At 39.5% G+C, this 22,158-nt stretch overlaps 1 protein-coding gene across 4 annotated transcripts in view; it reads right to left on the bottom strand.

Annotated features, from left to right (window-relative positions):
* Positions 1-3,459: 3,459 nt before the first annotated feature.
* Positions 3,460-22,158, bottom strand: part of LOC132403851 (troponin T, cardiac muscle isoforms-like) — a 46,881-nt gene continuing 28,182 nt past the window's right edge. For 3 of the 4 annotated variants that reach the window (XM_059987587.1, XM_059987590.1, XM_059987589.1), the window contains 8 exons: positions 20,170-20,227; positions 15,702-15,818; positions 13,738-13,815; positions 12,762-12,875; positions 12,445-12,557; positions 11,959-12,049; positions 5,922-5,965; positions 3,460-3,613 (listed from right to left, as the gene is read on the bottom strand). In XM_059987587.1, coding sequence (XP_059843570.1) covers positions 3,562-3,613; positions 5,922-5,965; positions 11,959-12,049; positions 12,445-12,557; positions 12,762-12,875; positions 13,738-13,815; positions 15,702-15,818; positions 20,170-20,227 — 667 coding nt within the window. In that variant the 3' untranslated portion in view covers positions 3,460-3,561. The remainder of the gene's footprint in view (positions 3,614-5,921; positions 5,966-11,958; positions 12,050-12,444; positions 12,558-12,761; positions 12,876-13,737; positions 13,816-15,701; positions 15,819-20,169; positions 20,228-22,158) is intronic. The other variant, XM_059987588.1, reaches the window with a different exon arrangement.

The following is a 22,158-nucleotide window of genomic DNA, read 5'->3' as shown; positions in this document are numbered from 1 at the left end:
TGAAGTTGTAGGCTATTTTCTAAATGGGAGGCAAATTCAGAAATCAGAAGTGCAAAGGGACTTGGAAGACCTTATGCAGGATTCCCTAGACATTCACTTACAGGTTGAGTCAGTAGCAAAAAAGGCAAATGAAATGTTAGCATTCATTTAGAGAGGACTAGATTACAAAAGCAAGGATGTAAACCTGAGACTTGAAAGACATAGGACCACATCTGGAGTTGTGAGCAGTTTTGAGTCCCATTAGAATTGCTGTGCTGACACTAGAGACAGTCCAGAGGAGGTTTACAAGACTGATCCCGTGAATGAAAGAGTTAATATACAAGGAGCTTGGGGTTTGTACTCATTGGAGTTTAGAAGAATGAGGGGGAACTCATTAAACTGAACATTGAAAGGCCTAGATGAAGTCAATGTGGAGAGGATGTTACTAATATTGGAAGATTCTAGGACCAGAGGGCACAGCCACAGAAAAGAGGGATGTCCCTTAAGAACAGAGATGAGAATTTCTTTCATCAGAGGGTGCTGAATCTGTGGAATTTGTTGCCAAACATGGCTGTGGAGGCCATTTCATCGGGCATAGTTAAAGCAGAAGTTGATAGGTTCTTGATCAGAGGCTCTTGCTGAGTGGGAAAAAAAAATCAGCCATGATCAAATGGTGGAGCACTTTATCATTGAATGTCCTAATTCTCCTCCTGTGTCTGATGCAATAATTTTAGATTATAAATTCTTCTTGAGGTGCTCTCTGAAAACAATTTGTTCTTTTATTGCTTTTGAAACTTCCATCCAGAAACAAGAAAGCCAGTTTCTTGACTGCTCTGTGAAAATGATTGATTTCATTCCAGCTAGATAATTAAATAGACATCACGCCATTCTACATAAATCTCCCTCCAGTTAAAATGTCCAAGTTATTTTAACAGGATTTTTTATGCATTCGTTTTAAAAGATGAGAAACCAACATAGATGGAAAACCATGCTCTGAACTCTCAACATAGCCTTAGTGCACAATACACTGCCCTCTGTGCTCTGCTTTGGAAGTGCTTATTCATAAAATTCAACTCTTTGTTGAGCACTTGAATGGCTTGATCTGAGTGCCTCATCTTCTTGCATCAATATATATTGAATCAGTGAACAAAGATACTTACTCCAATTTATGAATTGTTTAAAAACATGCACAAAAACAGCACAAAAACATGCCAATAACATGTTAATAATTAAGGATAATTTATGAGTTCTGATCAAGGTACAAAGAAGCAATTGAGAAAAGTTGGTAAAAGGCTAGCAAAGACAGACATTGAGGATGGTGTAGAGTGATATGTCCATCGGCAATGTTCCCACTGAGGGAGGGAGGGAGGGAGGGAGGGAGGTAGGTAGGTAGGTAGGTAGGTAGGTAGGTAGGTAGGTAGGTGTGTGTGTGTGTGTGTGTGTGTGTGTGTGTGTGTGTGTGTGTGTGTGTGTGTGTGTGTGTGTGTGTGTGTGTGTGTGTGTGTGTGTGTGTGTGACTAGCACACAAAGGAATTGAAACCTTGCTCAAAAGGTTATCACTCTCTACCTCATTGACATGTTAAGTATATTTCATGATGGTTCACAATCACATTTCCTTTTCCAGATTTTGGTGTGGGCATTGTTGACAACATGGAGTTCGCAATGATTTGTCTGCAAATTTTAGAACTGGCTTATTTATACTGTTTTTATTGAATAAATTAGTGCACACATTTTATTGGCACTGGGCAAAAAAAAAAAAATTCACAGCATAAGATTTTTGAGCACACTGGTCATTACAAATTAGAGGGAACATTGTCCACTGGTGGAATTCACCTGTCAGCGTGAGTTACATTGGCCCTCATTACCAAGTGCTTTCGAAGCTGAAGCACTCTGGCTCAATGCTGTGCGGCTGGCAAGCCCAGCCTGCTGATGGGGGACCAGTCACAGAGCTGGAGTCTTGGGTGTCATGAGACTCGAGCAGCAGTACCGTTCCTTTTGATCTCTAGGAAGCAGCTTCAGTTATTGAACAGATTATCGCATCATACAGAGGGCAAAGGGCAAGGCAGACAATCTGCTCAGCTGACCCTCATAAGATCAGCAGAATTCCTGTCTGATCCAAACAACAAACGAGCTACCAAAGTTCAAAGCCGGCGTTAAATGGTGATATAGGACTAATAGTTTGGCACTTTGAATATACAAATAAAACATAATTTGTTTGATTACAATAGTGTTAACATTGTGATTGCAGGAGTTAGATATTTCCTATTTACTGTTACAAATCTTGGCACCCTCTGAAGAAAGCAACAACCTACATTGACTACAACCTACTATTGAGTAGGTCCTCTTCAGGATTTTCTGCTTCACGTCATTTGAAATCATCGCTGTGGCTGTGAAAAACTTCTATGTGTCCACTGATAGAAACACAAGGTAAGAGCAGGAATGTACCATTCAGGCCTTTGATATTCCTCCGTCACACAAAACCATCTTCCTAAACTCATCCTTTTACACTTATTACATCCAGAAATTTATCCACCTTTTTCTTAAATATACACAGTGTTGTAGACTTGACAGCCATCTCTCAGAGTAAATTCCATTGGTTCCTCACCTTATGAGTTAAGAAGTTTCCCTTATCTTCATTCTAAATCTCTAGCCCTTGTAATCTGAGACTGTATTCCCTCAGTTAGAGGGAACATCCTCCTCATATCCAGTCTGACTAGTCCTACCAGAAATCTGTAATTTTCCATTCTTAAAGACAACGATAAGCTTTGCTTACAGTGAAACATACAGTGAAATGCGATGTTTGTATCAAATAAAATCAGCAGGGATTGTGCTGGGCAAGTGTCACCTTGCCTCCAGCGCCAACATAGCACGCCCACAACTCTTCAACCCTAACTGCAGATATTAGCAATGTGGGAGGAAGCCAGATCATCTGAAGGAAGCTCAGGTGCTCATGGGGAGAATGTACAAGTTCCTTACAGACAGTGGTACGAATTGAACCCTGATCAGTAATCACTGGCTGGCCCTGGAAAGTGATATGTTAAGTGCCACGCTACCTTGCCACCTCTAAATAGATTCTCTCTCATTCTTCTAAACTTTAATAAATAAGGAAAATACTGAATCCTCACCTGACAGTCCAGCTACCACAGCAGTCAGTCTGTTGAACATTCATTTCACTTTTTCTATGGCAAGTATATCCCCATCTACATTAGGTAATCTATGTAATTTTAATCATGGCATTTTTATAAATTTAAAATTTTCATAGAAATCAGCAAAAATATTGATTTAATTATGCAGGTTAGATACTCAGAACAAAATCTGCTTGACATGTTTATACTTTAGGCATGGTTTCTAGCATTATTCCAGGTATCCAAAGTGCATATTTAAAGCAATAGCTTTTAATCTGAAAATTAGATTTTTAATCATCACAAACACTGAATTATGGGATGCTATTTTTAAAAAAAACGAAAGAAGACCACTTAATTGTCAACATAGAAAAGTAATTTATTGTTTTATTGGAAATCCTGCCTTGAATTAATTTGATGCATCAGAAGATGCAGTCTTCTGTTGCATTTCGGTCACTTATTACTTCCAGCGGCCACCAACTTTGCCCTTGCCTCGTGCTGATTTTGAACTGCTGGGGTTTGGAGACAAAAAATTGGAAACATTAAGTTAACAATTACGGAAACTGGTTAACAATTATAGGCACAGCTTCCTTTTCCTTCTGATACAAACGTCAACTATTTTGTTAAGCAATGTTTTGTGGACCAAATGCTTTGTTACAATTTCCTGAACAATACGTTTAACAGACCTAAAGGAAATTTATGGTAACAATTTGAAGACCTGAGGCCCACATTAAAACAGCATTAAACTACCACCGTATGATGAGCTTCTTATTATACAGTTTGATACTCCCCTGATGGGGAACAACAGGAGGCAGGTGACTGGTGATTGCTGATAGGCAAAATACCTTAGCAGAAACTTACTTAAGTCATTCTTGCTCCAACATAAACATTAAGTGCACTTTGTTTTCACTTGCACAGTAACATGACACACAAGGAGAAAGATATAAAATAACTGGAAATTAGATACATAAATATAAAAATATAACTATTGTAATGATTGCTATTACTTCTAGGCAATTTAAGATAGCTAAAGGGGAATTATTGTTCTGATTGGTGCAAAGCGAGACTATAATTGTGTTCTGGTTGAAATAACTGCAAGCAACATACACATTATTCAGAGTTCATTCAAAATACCAGGCTATGTAAAAGCATATATAAAATTCTTTTACCATCCTGATGCGATTCTAATGATAAGAAAAAGTTGTCATATGACCTGGTATGAGTAATTCTGACCAAACAATTGAGCTTCCATAGAATCTAAGATCCAAGCAGGTTCTGATTAGGAATGATGCTGGAAGTCTCAGCAAAGGTGGATGGGATCTAAATTCAAGCATCAAAATCTAAAGTCTTATTTGTCTCTATTAAAATGTTCACTATTGCAAACATTTGTCATGGTACTGTTGAAGTTGATTTTGAATACTTTAGCATCAGCACTGTGTGTTCTTTGCAAACAGATTTTATTCTCATTTCTATATGAAAGCAAACAATGAAAGATCTACACTGTCATGAGTAGACACTTCAATAGAGAATGAACTCTCACCAGTTTTGCACCATGATTTGAAAATTAATTGGTCTATAAACAACATTCTTAGAACTCCACTTAGTAATAACATGCATAAACAATTAACTTCATGACTAAATAACAGCAAGGCTCCATTCCATTTCTATTTTATATGTAATTGTCTGCACAGATGTGGTCGAGTTTATAACTTAGAGGAATCTGGTGCTAGGTTTTGTAACACCAGAAATGAATAGAAAGAAAAAGACACAGAAGTTGGGATACTTGTCTAACTAGTTTTTCTTTACTCGGCACTCACATGACATGGTGGTGTAATGATGTAGGCCATTCACATGTTTCTTACATATAACCCGTAATAAATTACGCAAACAAACCAAGAATGCTTAATCAAAGGACATCTTTACAATATTACTGGAATATTAAATACACAACACACAAAATGCTGGAGGAAATCAGCAGGTCAGGCAGCATCTGTGGAAGAGAGAACAGTTGGCGTTTCAGGCTGAGACCCTTTGGCAGGACTGGAGAAAAAAGTGAGGGAGAGGAGAGAGAGAGAGAAACACAAGGCAGTAGGTGAAACTGGGAGGGGGAGGGATGACGTAAAGAGCTCCTAAGTTGATTGGTGTAAGAGATACAGGGGTGGTGAAGGGGGGAGCCCAATAGGAGAGGACAGACGGCCATGGAAGAAAGAAAAGGAGGGAGTGGCACCAGAAGGAGGAGATGGGCAGGCAAGGAGATTAGATGAGTGAGGGAAAAGGGGATGAGGAATAATGAAGGGAGAGGGGCATTACCAGAAGTCTGAGAAATCGATATTCATATAATCAGGTTGGAGGCTACCCCGATGGAAAACAAGGCGTTGTCCTCCAACCTGACTGTGGCCTCGTCATGACAGTGAAGGAGGCCATGGATAGACATATTGGAATGGGAATGGGCAATATAATTAAAATGGGTACCATTGGGAGATCCCGCTTTTTCTGGTGGATGGAGCATAGGTGCTCAGTGAAGCGGTCTCCCAATATACGTCTGATCTCACTGATATACAGGAGGCCACACCGGGAGCACCGAACACAGTGGATGTTCCCAAGAGACTCATGGGTGAAGTGCCGCCTCACCTGGAAGGACTGTTTGGGGCCCCAAATGGTAGTAAGGGAGGAGGTGTAGGAGCAGGTGTAGCACTTGTTCTGCTTGCAAGGGTAAGTGCCATAAGGGAGAATTAAGTACACTACATACTGTTTCTTGAATATAACACAGAGTCACTGGACTAAAATTCCCAAAGCAAACAGAAATTCGTTTTTACTTACAATTTCCCCATTTGTTCCTGAACTCTGATCTGCAGCAGGTTAATCTGGAAGCAAAAACATGCAGTGAGATTGCGTGCCGTCTCTAACATTCTGATTTGGCAATTCAAACTGTGTGGAGGTACTAGAAAACAAGTCTATGTACTTCAGTATAGTGATGCATTATTTCTGACTTAATCAATAAATACACCTAAAATTTAATGCATTTTCTTCAAAATGAAAATAAAAATCATAGCTCGGTCATCTTCAATTATTTCATTCAATTGTTAGAGAATTGAGATCTTCATAGACACAGTTAACCATCAGAGTGAATAAAACACAGTCATTAGTAACTCTGCCAATATTTGAAAAGGAACCTGAATTCCTGCAGATCTTTTCATTATACAAGAAATACTGCAGATGCTGGATATCCAGAGCAATACACACGAAACTCATCCCATCATTATCCTCAGTCATTGTAATGCAATTTGGAGCTAAAAAAAAACATTACTTTACAAGCAAAGTCACTGCAGCCAGGTGGAAATAATATTGGCCAAACTTCTCACAGCAAGAAGCCCCAATGCAGGGTTTCAAACCAAAATGTCAACAAATTCCTCCCAGTGATGTGGCTGAACAAAAGGATAGCAAAGGACAAAATCGGTCCTCTTGAAGATCATCTATGCATAGAACTGAAAGAGTTGGGGGAGATATTAAATGGATTTCTTTTGCATCTGAACTTACTTGGGAGATAGAGACAGAGTCTATATAACTGAGGCAAAACAGCAGTGAGGCCATAGACTGCATATAGATTATAGAGGAAGGGGTGCTTGCTGTCTTGAGACAAATTAAGGCAGATAAATCCCCAAGGCCTTGGACCTCAGACTTGTGGGAGGCAAGTGCAGAAACTGCAGTGGGCCTAGCAGAGATACTTAAAACATTCTTAGCCATGGGTGAGGTATCTGAGGATCAAAGGATAGTTAATATTGTTCGATTGTTTAAGAAAGGCTCTAAGAATGAGCTGGGAAATTATAGACCAGTAAACCTTATGAGTAGTAGGTAAATTACTGGAAGGCACTCTAAGTGGCCAAATACTTAAATATTTAGATAGACAGCACTCGATTGGGGGTAGTTAATGGGGCTTTGTGCATGTTAGGTCATATCTAAACAATCTTAAAGAGTTTTTTGAGGAGGTTTCCAGGAATGTTGATGAAGGAAAGGTAGTAAATGTTGTCTACATGGACTTTAGCAAGGCCTTTGACATGGTCCTGCATGGGACACTGGTCAAGAAGTTTATTGTCATTCAATCATATGCATGTATACTGCCAAATGAACCAATGCTCCTCTGGATCAAGGTGCACAACACAGTACACATAACTTACACATAATATAGTATTACCATGAATAGATTAACTAATAATAAGGTGCATGTACAACATAAGTCAAAAAGTAAATAGTAGTAAAGTATTGACAAGCCAAAAACTACTGGCGCTTCTTTTCTGATGAGAGCTGGGTGGTGGCAGGGACTTCAGTAGTCTCACAGCATGGGAGAAGAAGCTGGTTCCCATCCTAACAGTCCTTGTTCTAATGCTATGGGTCAAACAGATTGCTGGATGTACATGAGGACTCCTTGACAATGCTAAGAGCCCTGCGTATGTAGCGCTCCTGATAAATATTTCAGATGGATACAAGAGAGACACTGATCATCTCTGAGCAGCCCTCACAATCATTTGCAGGCTCTGGCGGTCAGATACCTTGCAGTTCCCACACAGGATAGTGATGCAGCTGGTCAGAACTCTCTCAATGGTGCTCCTGCGAAAATTGATTAGAATGGGGGGGCAGAAAGGGTGCCTCACCCTCTCTGATGTCCTCAGGAAGCAGAGACATCGCTGTGCTTTCTTGAGGGACCAGGAAAGATCATCCATTATGTCTGATTTGGATGATAATATGGTAAACTGGATCAACAAATTTGAGGATCACACCAAGATATGGGGCACAGTAGGCAGTGTAGAAGGCTATCAAAGCTTGCAATGACAAATGCAATTTAATACAGACAAACGTGAAGTGTTGCACTTTGGGAGGACAAACTAGGTTGGGACTTAAATCGTGAATGGTAGGGCACTGAGAAGGATCTGGGAATACAGATCCATAATTCATTGAAACTGGCATCACAGATAGATAGGATTGTAAAGAGAACTTTTCGCACATTGATCTAAGTATTGAGTACAGGAGTCGGGATGTTATGTTACAGTTCTACAAGATGCTGGTAAGGCCTTATTTGGAGTATTGTGTGCAGTTTTGGTCACCAAACTTCAGGAAAGATATCAATTTGATTAAATCAGTACAGGGAAAATTTACAAGGATGTGCAGGGACTTGAGAAATAGGGAAAGATTGAATACATTTGGACTTTATTCCATGGAGTGTAGGAGAATGAGTGGAGATTTGATAGTGGTGTACAAAATTATAAGGGGTATAGATAGGGAAAAACAAGCAGAATTTTTGTACTGAGGTTGGGTGAAACTAGAAGTAGAGGTCATGGGTTAAGGGTGAAAGGTAAAATGCTCAAAGGGGAACATGAGGGGGAACGTCACTCAGAAGGTGGTGGAAGGGTGAAACGAGCTACCAGCAGAAGTGCTGGCTACAGGTATAATTCCAACATTTAAAGAGAAGCTAGAAAAGCACAGGGATGGGGAGGGTATGGAGGCCTATTGTCCAGGTGTAGGTTGATGAGACTAGATAGAATAATAGGTCAGCATGGACTATAAAGGTCAAAGGGTGTGTTTCTGTGCTCTATGATTCTAACTCAGAGTTCCTCCAACAGATTGTTTCTTACAAAAAACTTTATCCAAACAAAGAATAATGAGATATAATTACCAGACAAATGGCTAATTGATTATAATTGTGACCAGATGCTCAGTGCTTACAATAAAGTAAACAACTCCCCCAATATCAATCAGCTAAAATCTTACAATTTTGAACAGCTCATGATTTATGCCATGCATTAACAGTCGTCATCATCACCACATGCCATGTCACATGACATAGGTGATCTTGGCAAAGTTTTCTACAGAAGTGGCTTGCCATTGCCTTCTTCATGGCAGTGTCTTTACAAGATGGGTGACCTCAGCCATGAAGAATATTCTTCAGACATTGCCTGCCTGGCATCAGTGGTTGCACAACCAGGACCTGTGGTATGCACCAGCTGCTCACATGATCATCCACCACTTGCTCCCATGGCTTCACGTACCCTGATTTGAAAAGGGCTGGGTGGCTAAGCAGGTGTTACACCTTGCCTAAGAGTGACCTGCAGGCTAGCGGAGGGAAGGAGCACCCTACACCTCCTTTGGTAGAGGCGTATCTTCACCCTGCCACCACGTAATAGAGTACAGTTATTTCTAATGACCAATTACGATTCCCAGCTCCTGCGTAAACCTTTACAGGTGGCATCTAGTTTAAAAATCTAACAAGGTAGGATGATTGAGATGTGGCTTTGCACACAAGGCCTCAAAAATCCTAAGGCAAGGAAGTTCTGAAAGAAACCTACAAACTACTGGTGAGGAGCTCAGTGCTCAATTCTAGGCACTGGAAGAGATTAGGCCATGCAGGAGTTTATAATAATTATAGCAGACATGAAGGACTTGATGTTAGATGGCCTAGAATTAGTATTTTTCTTCAGAGAAGATTAAGGATAGAAACAAGAGAGTGCTCAAAATTTTCTTGCTTCGATAGAATCAGTCAGAAGTTTGGTGTTTGTATGTTCACCCCGTGACCACGTGGGTTTCCTCCGGAAGGGCCTATTCCACGCTGTAGCTCAATAAATAAATAAAGTTGTTGGGAAGTTGGTCACCAGAAGACTTTGATTTAAGTTCACTGCCAAGGTAACCAGAGAGCAAATAACAAACTGCTAGAAGAACTCGGCAGTTTGAACAGCAGCTGTGGGGGATAGGAACTTCTCACTTTTGGGTTGAGGTCCTTTATCAGGCCAGAGAAAAGGAGAAAGAATATAATTAAATTGTAAATTGTTATGATTAGAAATGTGATGTCTGAAAAACAACATAACTTTAAAAAAAAATATATATATATATGAAAATTTTGTTTGGTTTCTTAAAAAGCACAACTGTGTGTTCCTAACTAGCAACTTTTTCCACATTTAAAAGGAATAATTGGGCAAATGGAGACTTCCCATGCTGCTTAATCATACTTCTTCAATTAATCTCAAGAACTTTGGTGCCTAGCAAAGCTGTTGAAATTTGGCTTTGGGTGCCATGGAAGTGTAGCAGTTAGCGTGACACGATTGCAGCTTGGGGCTTTTCCGAGTTCGAAGTTCAATTCCAGCACTATTCTGTAAGAGTCTCTGTGTGTTCTCCCTGTGGAATGTGAGGATTTTCCCTGAGTGCTCTGGTTTCCTCCCACAGTCCAGTGATGCAGGTTAATCAATCACTGTGAATTATCCTGCGATTAGGTTAGGGTTGCTTGGGATTGTGGGATTGTGGGTGGCATGGCTTTGTGCTGAATCATTAAATAAATAAATGACAAATGGATACACTTTGCTGTAATAATCTAACATAGACCAGGTAGGAAAGAAAACAAGACTTAAAATATAATCAACGAAACAAAAATTCTCTCTTCAGGGTCATAAACAGCAGAGTCACCACTTCGAGTCACTAATGCCAATAACAACCTAAAATCCTGCAGATGTTGATAACCTGAAACAAAAACAGCTAATGTTGGAGAAGCTTAGTGAAGTCAGACAAAAATTGTGGAAGGAGAAGAAGTCAATACTTTATGTCTGCAACCCATCATCAGAACTGGGAAAGAGAGAGATGCAGAGGTTTTCAGTAGGAGGGAAAGTGAGGAAGGTGTAGAAGTGTCTGTGGTAGAATGACTTGAAATGGCTTAATGGGAACAGTTATCAGTGCAGTGAGGAACTCTGCAGGCCATGCAGTGTCTACAGAGGGAAATGAACAGTCAACATTTTGGGTCGAAACCCTTCATGGGTCTTAGCTTAATGCACGGAATAATCATTTCCCTCTGCCGATGCTGCCTGGCCTGTTGAGTTCCTTCAACATTTTGTGTGGGTTGCTCCAGATTTCTAGCATCTGCAGAATCTCAAGTCCTGGCCTGTGTAATGCATTACAGATGGTGAAGTGGTGAGATGTGCCCAGCAGGGTGTATGTCAGTGGGGAAGAAGTACTGAAATGAGGTCATTTGAGCTATAGATCGAATAGAATGAGAAGATATGGGTAAGGTATCAGAGGCATTGGATGTGGATGGTTCAGTATGGGGTGGGGCAGGAGGAAAGTTGAGTATATGGCCTCCCAGATCATGAGGAAGAACCTTGTCTCACTTAACCCAGAAATGGAAATTGCATTAGGGCCGCAAGAGGTCATGGCGTCAAGTTTGCTGATTGGTTGATTTGAACTGGAAATGGTCACAATCATGATTTTCCCCATGAGCTATGCTGACTTTTGAAGTGCACAAGCCATTGCCGTGTTAATTAATTTCTGAGCGCATTGATTACTACCAGAGTGCGTAGCTCATTTTGGATTCATCCTTAGACATCTGCCTAATGGAAACTAACAGGTCCTGTGTGTGGTGAACTATGTGCCTGTCGGGACACGCCCCCTGCTGACTGCTCCTGTGGCTCCTCCCACAGGCCCCTGTATAAAGGAGTTCTGAGGCCTGATGCTCGGCCTCAGTCTCCAGGACATTGTATGATAGACACTCACTCCTGGTTCCTTCTTCCAGTCAATAAAAGCCGATATCTCGCCTTACGTCTCAGTGTGAGTTATTGATGGTGCATCACTGTGCAAAGTAACAACTGTGATTCAGTGGGTGATGGTTATGAGATGATGTGCTGAATAAACGATCCTAGACGTGTAAAAGTTACATTTATTACAACAGAGAAATTTGTTTTTCATGAATTCTCAAAAGAACAAAATCATTTACCAATAGATATGATCAGGGGAAATTTTCCATTATAGAACTGACAATGCAAATGCAATAATTCTAATTTTATTTAGCAGAGAATTATGAAATAAAAATAACAACAAATGTACATACTTCATATTTCTGTCTCTTCAGTTTTTCACAAAGCTCAAACTTCTCTCCCTCAAGTTGCAGCAACCAATCCACAAGCTCCTTTGCCTTCTCCCTAGACGCACAGATTTCAGATGGGTCACATTTACTGTTTATTCTTTTAGAGACAGCTGGATGGACATTCCAATTCAAGAAACCGTTGTTAGAAATATTTTACCCCATAGCTTAGGAATGTTGCCGTCAACCCAGCTCCTTACCGAGCAACAGTACAATAGATACTTGACTTTTCATTTTCAAAGCCCTTACCCCAAATATATGATCAACTATACCGAGCTGTCAGCTTAAACACAAGGAAGGGTTAGGCAAGCAAATTAAACAGATCAGTTAGCATTCTGTAACCATTAACCGGCAGCAGCTTAGTGGATCCTGTTAGCACATGCGCCAAGCTATAAGAGCTCATTGGAGTAACTATTTTTGTGAACAGTGTAGATATTACTTGCAAGCTCTTACTTGAGTTTATCTTCGCCAAGGTTCTCAATATTGAGAGGTTTGCGTCTGTCGGCCAAAATCTTTTTCTTCTTTTCCCTCTCAGTTTGCTTCCTGCCACCTTTGCGGGTCTCAGACTATTAAGCAGCAATTTGATATCAATCAATGTTTGCCCATTTCAGTAGCGATTGCAAACTCATTTCCTTTTATAGAAACCGGTATGTTTTTTAAAAAAATCATAAATCAATCTCAATGCATAGAAAAAACTAGGAATTTCACCTCTTTTATTAAAGTATATGATATGGCAAGTACTTTCAAGTACTAAGACACAAGACCTGTACCTTCTGCATGTAGCTTCCATAATGCAGCGACATATTGGACAGAACCTTCTTCTTCTTGAAGTCGTCTTCTGCCTTCTTTCGAAGTTCCTCCTCCTCTTTCCTTGCCCTCTCCTCCTACAGAGAATTGATTAGAATCTAATAAAATGAAAGTACTTTAACATTTGTAGGAATCAAAAAGCTTGCAACCCATTGCTCTATAGGGCCAAAGAAAAAAATGTCCAAAAACTTATGTTCAGATATGTGGTTTTAATCCAGTTGAATGAGCAGAACTTCATTTTTAACAATGTTCATTATTATCTATTATAATAATTCCCTTAGATTAGATTTGTTTTACAGTGCGTCTTTGAAAGTACATTTCTTTTACACATCAGGGGAGAGATTACCCAAGGACAATAGGAAAAGTAGCACCTTTTCTGTAGTACAATTCCATGATTCATTGATCTTTCTCTCTCGCTGGACATTATAATCTGGTCAGCCAGTACATCTTTGGACTGTGGGAAGAGAATGGGGCACCCTGGAGGAAACCCACACAGTCATGGGGAGAACGTATAAACTCCTCACGTGCCGCTGTCTGTAAGGAGTTTGTACGCTCTCCCTGTGACCACGTGAGTTTCCTCCCAGTGCTCCTGTTTCCTCCCGCAGTCCAAAGACGTAGCAGTTGATAGGTGAATTGTTCATTATAAATTGCCCCATGATTAGGCTAGGGATAAATCGGGGTGGCTGAATGGCACAGCTTGAAGGGTCAATTCTACACTGTATCTCAATAAATAATAACAAAAATAAATACAAGTTTATTTATCGTTGATGGCCAAAGAATGTTAGTTTGATCCTAGTCTTTCCCAGTTCATTGAAAGGGGGTTTCACAATCAGCACTAGAGTGCATGCTTATCTCCCTTTGTTTTTTGTCCTTGTGTTCAGCTCTGTTAATAAACTAAGGACTGAACCTGTGACCATTCTGGCCATTCAGATAACTTACTGCTGCTCGGTTCAGTCGCTCCTTCTCCTTCTCTGCTCGGATCCGTTGTTGCTCTGACCGCTCCGCTCTACGCTTTTCCTGAAAAGATATTTGTATTTGGAAACTGTTACAGGGAGTGAAGAGTTCAAGAAATCTCCAGGCAATATGTTCCTTATCCTAGATCAGCTACATATTGGCCAACTGTCATTGTGTAGAACGGCAAGAAACATTTTTGATATCTTACATTAAAATAAGATGGGTATCTCCAGGTTATGAGCGGCCACATAAAAGGAGATAATTACTATATTCATACATATGACACTGTTGTATGTACCTGACTTTTAAAATAGCTCTTCTTAAGAAGCTTTCCAAAGGGCATTGAAACTTCCTCTGCTTCATCAATATGAAAGAGGCTTATTCACCATCTACACTGTATCACATACTATTTCAATGCATCAAATTTGGCTATTTGCTTACAGAAACACTGAACGAGTAAAGATGGATGGTTATTCCATCCATATGAATGTAAAACTATTATTATGCAGAGTAACCATAGGATTTACATTGCTACAGTCGGGTAACGTTTCCCTATTTGGAAATAGTCAGGTAATATTTAGCAGTTGACATTTTACAAGACAGTTCAATTTTTAAACAGCTATTCTGCAGTGGAGCATTAAATTGTGTTTCAAGAAATGACATTAATAGTGGATTGGGTGGAGATGTTTGTCAACTGATGCAGAAGTATCAATATTTGATATCTGGTACCTGCATTAGAATAACTTCCAGGCTATGTGATAAAAAAATACCAGTTTCAGCTGAATTTAAGCACCTCGTTCCAAAGAAAATGAAGGGTGACTGAAGTTAAGATTTTACAGGTGTGAGTCAGTAGCATCAAATTTTCTTACGTAGATTCAGATGTTTAAATCTATTGTTATCAAGAATGACACTGGTTCTGGTGTGCTCCAGGCTTGCTTACTGAATGATCTGCATGTGCCCTTAGGCTTTTCATCATGCTTACCAAAGACCAGGGGTTCCCAACCTCTTTTACACCAAGGACCTCTACCCTTAACCGAGGGGTCCATGGACCCCAGGTTGGGAACCCCTGCCATACACCATAGTACAAAAAGCATAGGGACAGGCCCTTTGGCCTGTAATGTCATGCTGAACTATTTAAACACTGAACTAAACTAATCCCTTCTGCCTAAGCAAGGTCCATATCCCTCCAATCTCTCAGCACATTCATAAGCCTATGTACAAGTCTCTATGGTATTTGCCTTTACTGCCAAGCCTGGTACCACATACCAGACATACACTACTCTTTGTGGAAAAAAATACTCTTCCCCTGGACATCTCCTCTGAACTTACCCCCTCTCAGTAAATGCACACTCTGTATCTAGAATTAGAGATTTCAACCCTGGGGAGGATAAAAGGTGCTAAGCATGAAGCTGCTGCTGAATACACCTGCCAGACTGAGGCAGATGGAAATGAAGTACCCATTCATGTTATATTGTTCTGGCTGACTTGGTAACAATCAGAACGACCTGGGTTCCACTCAGGGACCCATCACAAACTTATACTGCAGCATCAGAGGTGTCTATGGATGACAGGCTTATCAGAAGCCCCCTCTATAAGGAATTTGATAGCCCTATTTTGAAGATGAGCAGACAATTTATCCCTGACATCCTGTTAATAATTATTCACTGTTCTTAAAATGGAGTGCATGATCATGATCAGATTGGGACCAGTGCAAATTTAAATGATAACCTTTTATAGCTCAAAATATTGTGCAGCCAAAAGCATATCTCCTATGCAAAACAAATACATAATTTTAGAACATTGCATTAGAGTACAATTTTAGTCTTTGTGGATTTAGGGAATTACTTGGTCACAGATAGGAGGTAATTATGTAGAGACTTAAACATGCAATAAATGTCACATTTAGTGTTATTTGATATTAGTTTTATGGTAGATCCGTTGAACCGTACAATTCTCTCTTTTAAAGCAATAAGTTCCTCTTCATCCTTTTTCCTATTCTCGAAATGAGCTTCAATGAGAGCTTGAAGTTCCACAAGATCTTTTTCCATGCGTTTCCTCTGAATGTCCTGGAGGAAAAAAAGGAACAATTTTTAATTGCTAGTGAAGAGCAGCTTCTAACAATGACATCACAGTGGAAATACCTTTGGTGAATATAATATAGTATTGCCAATATAATCATTCAGCAGGGTTACCAGCTGATTGCAAATCAAATTCCTGAACTATGTTTCTACTTAATTAGACTCCACTCAAAGGGGATTTTGAAAATAAGTTCTTCAAAACACACTAAATGTCCTCTTGCTGAGTTCCTCCAGTATTTTGTGTCCGTTTCTGAAGATTTTCAGCATTTGCCAAGTCTCGTGTTTAGTTCTTTAGATCTCTTTGCTGCTTAGAATGGATATAAAGATGAAGGTAACACAATAGCATACATGGGGAAATATCAAAAGGTAGAAACAACTGCAATTATAACGCAAGATTTTCAATTTGCATATTAATTGCACCAATCAAACCCACAATATACTGTGGAAGAGAAATTGGGAAAGTGTGTCAGGTATTGTTTCTTAAAGTGATATATTACAGAATCTATTTAGGAACAGGATTATTTTATATTGGGTCATGCACAACTCTTTATGCTGGAAGACACGTCAGATATTTCAAGATACTTGATGAGTTTATTTCAGACAGAATGGATGAACTTGAAATGAACAATTCCATTTATAAGACCATAAGACATAGGAGCAGAATTAGGCCATTCAGCCCATTGAGTCTGCTCCATCATTCCATCATGGCTGATCCCGGATCTCACTCGACCCATACACCTGCCATCTCGCCATATCCCTTGATGCTCTGACTGATCAGGAAACTATCAACTTCTGCCTTAATTATACACACAGATTTGGCCTCCACTGCAGCCTGTGGCAGAGTATTCCACAGATTCACTACTCTCTGGCTAAAAGGTTCCACCTTACCCATGTTCTAAAAGGTTGCACCTCAATTTTGAGGTTGTGTCCTCTAGTTCTGGATACCCTACCATAGGAAACATCCTCTCCACATCCCCCTTCTCTAGAATTTCAACATTCAGTAGGTTTCAGTGAGATTCCCACTCATTCTTCAAAATTCCAGTGAGTACAGGCCCAAAGCTGCCAAACGCTGCTCATATGTTAACCACCTGATTCTGGCATGGTCCCGGAGGACTGGAAGATTGCAAATGTCACTTTAAGATGGGAGGAAGGCAAAAGAATGGAAAGTGTTGGAGTCTATTAATAAGGATGAGGTTTTGGGGTACTTGGAGACTAATGACAAAATAAAGTCAAAGTCAGCATGGCTTTTGTGAAGGGAAATTCTTTCCTGTTCTTTGAGGAAGTTACAAGCAGGGTGGACAAAGGAGAGGCAGTGGATGCCATTTATTTAGCTTTCAGAAGGCATTTGATAAGGTGCCAGACATAAGGCTACTTAACAAGATAAAATCTTCTGGCGTTGCAGGAAAGGTACTGGCATAGACAGCAGAATGGCTGAGAGGCAGGAGGCAGCAAGTGGGAATAAAAGGAGATTTTTCTGGTTGGCTGCCAGTGACTAGTGGTGTTCGTCAGGGGTCAGTAGGGACTGGTGCTTTTCACATTGTCTGTCAATGTTTTGGATAGCAGAATTGATGGCTTTATGGCAAAGTTTGCAGATGATGGGTGGAGGAGTAGGTAGTGCTGAGGAAGCAATGTGATTGCAGCAGGAATTAAACAAATTAAAAGAATGGGCAAAAAAGTGGCAGATGGAATAGAGTGTTGAGAAATGTAAGATAATGCATTTTGGTGAAAGGAACAATAGTGCGGACTATTATCTAACTGGGGAGAAGGTTCAAACATCAACGGTGCAGAAGGACCTAGGAGTCCTTGTGCAAGACTCCAAGAAGGTTAATTTGCAGGTTGATTCTGTAGTAGGGGCAGCAAATGCAATGTTGGCATTTATTTCAAGGGGAATAGAATATAAAAGCAAGGCCACGCTTGGAATATTGTCAACAGTTTTGTGCCCTGTATCTCAGAAAGGCTGTGTTGTCATCGGCGAGAGTCCAGAAGAGATTTACGTGGATGATTCCAAAAGGGGTTAATATATGAGGAGCATTTGGCAGCTTTGGGCCTGTACTCATTGGAATTTAGAAGAATGTGGGGGGAATCTCATTGAAACTTACTGAATTTTGAAAGGACTAGATAGGCTGGATGTGGAGAGGATGTTTCCTATGGTGGGCAGTCCAGAACTAGAGGGCACAGCCTCAAAATTGAGAGGTGACCTTTTAGAACAGAGATAATGAGGAATTTTTTTTAGCCAGAGAGTAGTGAATCTGTGGAGTGCTCTGCCACAGATTGCTGTGGAGGCCAAGCTTGTGGGTATATTTAAAGAGGAAGTTGATAGTTTCCTGATCTGTCAGGACATCAAAGGATATGGCGAGAAGGCAGGTGTATGGGGTTGAGTGGGATCTGGGAACAACCATGATGGAATTGCAGAAAAGACTTGATGGGCTGAATGGCCTAATTCTGCTCCTATGTCTTATTAAGGATGAAAGGAAGTTGAGTCACTGGGTCCCAGTGAAACTGAGGTTTTAAAGGAAACAGCTGCAGAGAGACTGATTGAAATTACTCAAAACTCACTAAGTTCTTGGAAGCTATCAATGGAAAATCAGCAAATGTGACTTCATTGTTCAAGAAGGGAGGGACAAAAGGCAGGGGACTATAGGACTGTTAGCAAGCATTTGTTATAAGCAAGATGCAGGAGTTGATAATCAAAGAAAAATATCTTGTTACTTAGATAAGCTTAATGAAAAACAAATTATCATTGCTCCAGGAAAGGTAAATCATATTTGACAAGTTTGCTCCTGTTCGACAAGAAAGGTTGATAAAGAAGAATCTGGAAATGTGGTATCTTTATAAGACATTTGACACAATGAATGCCATGTAACAGGTGCACAAGAGCTCCTGGTGTTTGGGAAACTGTGTTAACATAGTTTAAAAATAAGTTATGACAGAGAAGAGAGAGTGGAATAAACAGGTATTTTATAAGGTGGAAGAGTTTAATTAAGCCAGGGAGTAGCTCTTGGCCCTCAATTAGTTATTAATATTAATGATCTGAAGGTAGGTGAACAGTGTAAGTTATCCAAGTTCCAAGATAGGAGGGCATATTGTGATGAGTATATTTGGAATTTGAAACAAGCTATCTATTTTCTGATTGAAACTTGTCAAATTCAGATTAACATTGGCCTGGGGGAGGCAAACTAGCTATAATTGAAGCTTGAGAAACTGAGTGGCCTACGTCTGCTCCTAATTTCTTCTATTCTTACGTAGTGTAAGTGAACATGCCCACCCAGGTACAACTTGTGGCTGACAGTCACATGTTTATTCACTTCTAATCATTATGAGCTTTTCTTACACCATTAATTGGATACGAGAGGAAACTCTTTATCGGTTCTGTACTGTGATACCTTATTGACATTTATCTCTTCTTTAAAATACCTTCAGTTTTGATATATACACAAGTTTAACATCATACTGAAATGAAATAATTGAAATAGTTAGTAATTGGTCAAGTTAGTGTAGTTGAACAAGCATATATTTACTGTAACTCCTTTTGTTCTTCCTTATAATTTACCAGTAGTATTAATGTCATCAGTTGAGCCTAATACTAGGTGGTAAAAACCTTGTTGATGACTTTGCAGTTAGGTTTCGAGTCTCAGTCTGAAGCACATTTTCACGATGTACTATAACGAGAATTCTTCCTGTACTAGGGGAGATGTCAAATTCGCTGTAGTTCTACCAATGAAGAAGGAATTGTACTGAGCAACATTCCTAGTTTCAACCAACCAACCAACCAACCAACTAAAATCAGACCCAAATGCTAATTTACCAATCTTGGTATTTAAGGGATTTGTCTACATAAAAAGGGACTGATATAGATACAAAATTGTATTTCAATAGTTATTCATTAGTTGTGAAGACGCAAAGTTTGCTGAGGCCACTGTTTCTTTCATTTGCTGTCAAATAAGTAGTTTGATGGAAACAACATTTAGAGATGTATTGTTTCCATACTCCATGGAAAAAAGTAAAGTGGATTGATTTATCCATTATTTTAGTATTTTTATTATCAGGATACAATAATTAAGAAATAAACAGTTAAGGATTTTTTTTACTAAAACTGGAACATAAAGAGTTTTTAATCTCATCTCTGCAGATGCAGATTTGCTAGACAGGAACACAGACTGAAGAACTGCGATTGGTTCTCCCAATTTTTTGACCTCTCAAAAAGTTGGTCCACACTTGGGAGCACCTCTAGTCTGGTAAATAGGCTTAATGCACATCCTTCTTAATCAATGCTGTTATGAATCGCAAAAATCTACACAGGGAGCATTAAGCACATAGACAAATCAAAAAGTATACTTGCATCAAAGTCAACTTTTTCACCATCAGGCATTTTAGGTGCAAGATTAGGCACAAATAATCTATGAGAGAGAGGGAGAGACATTAATTTAGTATGAATTTTGAACTTTTGGATTAACAGTATTGTTAATGTGCAAAAGTGCAACAATGGGTATGATATGTAAAAATACTCAGAAGACAAATATTGTTCAATATGCAATAAGTAAGAATTAGCATTTCTATAAGGACACATACAATTGTTCAATGTGGTAACATATGTCAAAATGAGCCAAAAAGCACATTAGGACAAATGGCCAATAGCTAGATTGATGAAACTAGTTTTAAAAGATGTTTCAAGGACAGAGGGGTGGAGAAATCATTTAGGGAGGGTATTCCAGAACTTGGCCTTTAAGAATTTGGGTGAAGGAAAGCAGCAATGGACAAAAATCCAAAATTCAGACAGAACTGAAGAAAGTTACCGTAATAGGGAAGGTGAGACTATGGAGGATATCGAATACAAGAAATTTATAACGGAATCACTTTGAGAACAGTAATCAATATGCATCAGTGTGCAGCGCAGTGATGGTTGAATCTGAAGATGTGAATTTCAGCACCAATAGACAAAACTGTGGCAGTGAGTCTGTAATGATACTGAGATGGAACCATGCAGTGCTGGTGATGGAGGGGACTTCAGGTGGCAGTTCATTGGATGGTCCACCTTCTGACAGCAGCCAGGGAGGGGGAAGGAATCAGGCTGAATATGTAATTTTTGACAGTTTGTTTGTTCTTTTGCTCTTTTAAATGTACAATTGGAAGAAATGCTGGTGACAGGATGTCAGGTGAGCAGCCTGGCAACACAATGAAAGGCTGTTTGATGTGTTTTCAGATATTGAAGCCAAGGGAAGCCCGTCACACTCAGATAGCTAATGGGCTGGAGTTACTGGGCAGACTCCTGTGATTAATAGTGTTAAAAATGGAGACCGTTATAAAATAATAAGAATATTGTCCCATGGTCACAGTCATATGAAGAGTATGACTTGTGCATCAGTTGATAACACACTTGTCTCTCTGAGTGGCTACTGTGGGTTCAAAATTCACAGGTCGAGATTGGTACCCAAAGGATACAAGCTTTTGCTTTGAAAGGCTAAGGCCCTGTCTGCAATCTCAAAGATGTAACAACACTATTCTGAAGAGGAAGGAAGTTCCTTACAAAGTCCAGCTCAATATTGTTCCTCAATCAACAGCAATGATTTACCAAGTTACTGATTAGGCGACTTTACTGTGTGGGGAAGGGCTCCCAATCTTCTCATTTTATAACAGTGATTTATACATTGGAAAGAATTTTATTAGCTGCAAAGATTTTGTGATGCCCGAGACAGTGACAGTTGTAATAGTCAATTTGATGTATCCTGAAAATGCTGTGGACTTAGAAAACAAAGGATGATGATGCAAAAAATGGAAAGAAAAAACAGATTAAAGTAACAAACAGGCTTGTACACCAATAGTTAATTTAACAGAAGCTCACTGCTAAGCTGAAACTTGCCTGTTGCAACATACATCTATTTAGGCAAATGGAACACTGAAAAAACAGTTCGACATATTTGAAATGAGATTGGGACCTTGGCTTACACCTAAATTTATGGGAAAATACATCCTCATATTCTAATAGATCTCTGAATTATGTTGATTTTTAATTATTTTCTGCACTTCCCTCATCTATTCCATTCACCTACATGAAAAACAGAGCAAACAATAATTCCTTGTGTAGATTGCAATAAAGGTAATTTAGAAAAACAAAACAGAAACTGTGTCATTGAATAAATCCAAACTGGAACTTGGTTTAATGCTATGAAAAAGTATAATTATAACTGATAAATGTATCTTTACTATCCTTCTACAGAAATTATTCCGGAAAGAGTTACTGTTACATGCTGAATTATTAATGCAAAATATTCAACTTAAAAAGCACCAAGTAGTCGTGGTTAAAATTGTAATAAAATGGGTACATCTGCTA

This window comes from Hypanus sabinus, chromosome 13 (assembly GCF_030144855.1).
Source record: "Hypanus sabinus isolate sHypSab1 chromosome 13, sHypSab1.hap1, whole genome shotgun sequence".
NCBI classification, from domain to species: domain Eukaryota; kingdom Metazoa; phylum Chordata; class Chondrichthyes; order Myliobatiformes; family Dasyatidae; genus Hypanus; species Hypanus sabinus.
Note: the sequence above shows the minus strand (reverse complement) of the source record. Positions and strands in the feature narration are given on the sequence as shown.